Source organism: Saccoglossus kowalevskii, chromosome 7 (assembly GCF_978046115.1).
Source record: "Saccoglossus kowalevskii chromosome 7, keSacKowa6.1, whole genome shotgun sequence".
Taxonomy (NCBI): Eukaryota; Metazoa; Hemichordata; class Enteropneusta; family Harrimaniidae; genus Saccoglossus; species Saccoglossus kowalevskii.
In genome coordinates this window covers 19,616,200-19,619,403 of record NC_140647.1, presented here as the reverse complement: position 1 = coordinate 19,619,403, position 3,204 = coordinate 19,616,200, and the positions used below count along the sequence as shown (strand labels likewise).

General features: G+C 38.6%; 1 protein-coding gene across 1 annotated transcript; it reads right to left on the bottom strand.

Annotated features, from left to right (window-relative positions):
• Window positions 1–384: 384 nt before the first annotated feature.
• LOC102808488 (uncharacterized) lies at window positions 385–3,204 on the bottom strand. Its single transcript, XM_006813896.3, has 5 exons — window positions 2,950–3,204; window positions 2,172–2,363; window positions 1,574–1,719; window positions 1,054–1,228; window positions 385–953 (listed from the first exon to the last, which is right to left on the bottom strand). Exons 1-5 carry the CDS (start codon window positions 3,200–3,202, stop codon window positions 628–630), a joined length of 1,092 nt encoding a protein of 363 aa, XP_006813959.2. The 5' UTR covers window positions 3,203–3,204; the 3' UTR covers window positions 385–627.

Here is a 3,204-nt window from a genome sequence, read left to right as displayed (position 1 = left end):
TTTCCACAGTCCTTCCTTTCTTTCCATAATTAGGAAAATACAGGTTCTTTTCTAACTTTATTAATAAATCATGTCTAACATTCAAACCTTGCGTCATGTCGATGTCACCAGCAGTGATAGTACATTGGCATTAGTTATGTAATCAATACATTTTACGTCAGAGCCATGGTTTTTGAATTTACAAATCCTAAAAAATATGCACCAATTGGTGTCTACTCGAGACAACACGATTATAGCATGTTTAAAATTTGTGTTTATTACTCAAAACATACACAGGACTTGTTATGTAACATAAGATGACATAAGCATAGTTTTCTACCATATTATTCTACCATAAATTGATTGTTTAAAAAGGGAAGTAAAAAAATGTTGGAATGTATGACGTCATGATTACAAATCTTTATTAAATTACAAATCAATTCTTAATTAACATTTAAAGCATTTCCGTCACGGTTACAAATCAGAAGTAGTTTTGGCCTCTGTATGTACAAATTCTCAATCTTGGTGAGTTCGAATAATGGCACAAAGTTCTGTGACGATAGCACAGTATTGTGATGAACCATTACAATCATTGGTCGACATTGCTTGAATAAATGACACCATGTGTTTAAACTCAGGTAAAATCTACTAATCAAAGTAATTTTTTCCTGTGTATGTACAAATTCCCGATCTCGGTGAGTTGAGAAACAGTTTCAAAACTCTTCCACGATGACCCTGATATACTGAACATGCTTTTGAACAGAAAAACTTCATCCCGCAGTCATCTCCATCTTCGTTGAAACTGTCCTCATCGCTGTCGTCGCTGTCATAGGGACTATCATCTATGAAAAACATCGTTGATTTCTTATAACAATGCTCACACGGCATGACCAGCATCTCATTTCTCATCACGGGACGAATGATCTTGGTATTAGCTTTCTCTTGCTGTAGAGGGCGTTTTAGACGTCGTTCACCTATAATGGGAAGAAAATACGAAGAACGTGTTACACCGACTACAGAAACTGAGTTAATTTAAATAGGTGCATTCATTGTAAAGCTGGTTTAATAACTCACCTATATAATCTACAAATATCGATGTAGTGTAGTCTCCGCCATATTCATACATCATTCGTACGCCATCTTGAAGATACTGACGTAATGGAGTATCCAAAGGACCTATGTCGTCATCGTCCATAAGTCCATAAGTTGACGTCAGTGTCATTACGGGGTCAGGGTCATCATCGGTGTCCTGAAAACAAAAGTAGATGTGGTAATTAATTATGACTTTTCTACTTTGTAATATAAACAGGCGACCTCTCCCCAAATCAAACTTTTAGGTTAGAATTTTTCCAGCAGATCACACAAAGTGGGAATACAATGTGGAGTGTTATTAGTCAATCAAAACTTACAGAGCGCCATCACACGACGTCTAAATCGGGTTTTCTGCACATCACACAAAGTGGGAATACAACTTTAAATATAGGAATAACAATGCGGTTTAGCGTAAAACGCATATCGATTAGGAGTGTGAATTGTTCCACAGAGCGCCACCACACGACGTGAAATCTACGTGTAACTGTTACTTGTGACATACCTTTAGGTTGGTAAATGCATTGGCAGCATATATATCCAAAGAACGTGCATGACCAAAACAACATTGCATCCAGGTAAATCGAAGTAATAAATCAATGTCTTCAAACGATGCATCTAATGGAACGGCCAGATACAGTTCGAATTTCTCTGAGAATACAAAATAAATTACTTTAGTAGGAATCTGCCTTCGCCCGTGGAAAAACGTGAGAACCCTACGCCAAAACGAGCTCGGCGCTGAACTTGCCAGCGTTGGTTTCACAACTATACTTGTGAATATGCAGGCTTGCCGGAGTTGCGTTAGACAGTGTAAGCCATTGTTTTAACCATCTATGTGTACGGATCGGCACTCAGACTTGCAGTGCAGCGCTGTACGGTTTCATTCTAATACCTTCCAATGTAACACGACTATTTATTGCAATGTGATTTAGCAGCACGAAATGATAACATGATGTTATTTCATAAATCTTGGGTGATTGATTTTTGTCGATGGTTCGATCGATTCCATAAAATTAATGTGAGACGATTCACACCTGCATATGCACAGGTATTGTTTATACCACACTGACGGAACATAAACGCCACCAATGCGCCATACTTACCAGCCCAGTTGACACTTCGAGCATGTAATATATACACATCAGATGGACCACCATTTGTAAACCAACAGCCGTCAAGATGAGATAACTTATCACTGTTAGGAACGCTCTGATCACACCCACCACATTTCATCGATAGCGGAACCTTCCATGGATTACCCGACGGCTTAACTGGCTTAGGTGTACCATTATTATCTGCATGAGTATATAGGTGAATTATAGTGTCACATTATTGAAGCTCAGTACTAACTGTACTTAGCTCTACGATAGTGTCAGGACGCTCCGGCCCTGGTAAAAAAAAAAACGATCCGGCCCCAAAACAGTTTGGTCGATCCGGCCCTGATATAATTTATTCACGCAATTCCCCGTGGAAACACATTCAAACGAACCAAAAAAATGCGGACCCTGAGTGGAATTGAAATGTTGAGTGGAACTCAACAACCAGAAGCACAACGTGCAAAGAAACAGTTTATTTGTATATTTACTGATAGACCAATAAAACTATTTTGTCTGCCTACATAAACTGCTACATTCTTTCCCTCTGTTGATTAACGTTCTTAATTAATTTGTGACAATTTGTTGTGCATTCGAACCCTGACTGAAACGGATTGTATTAGATGCGTATTCAAGTTATCTGTTTGTGGGCCACGCAGGTCCACGTGAACAGTGTCAATCGCTCGGGCCATAAGGTGCTCACGATGCATGTACCACAATTATTTAACCAGAGAGTTTGTAGCTAATAACTGTAGATTTTAAATTGTAGTATATCCAGACTACTGACCTTGAATTTGATCATAGTTCTCTGCACGCTGCCCCTTGACCTTCAGAAGTCGCTTTACCAAATCGGGTTTGGAACCATTAACCGGGAGACCTTCCTTCTTAAGTTTAATTTTTAACTCTGAAACATTGAGATCTGATAACTTCAATCTTTCAACCAACTCATTTTTATTTCCACCGATTGGAAGGTGACGCTTACGTAACATTTCCTTTAGTTGTTGAAGGTTTTTATATTTGTACTTGTCGGAGGATTTCATAT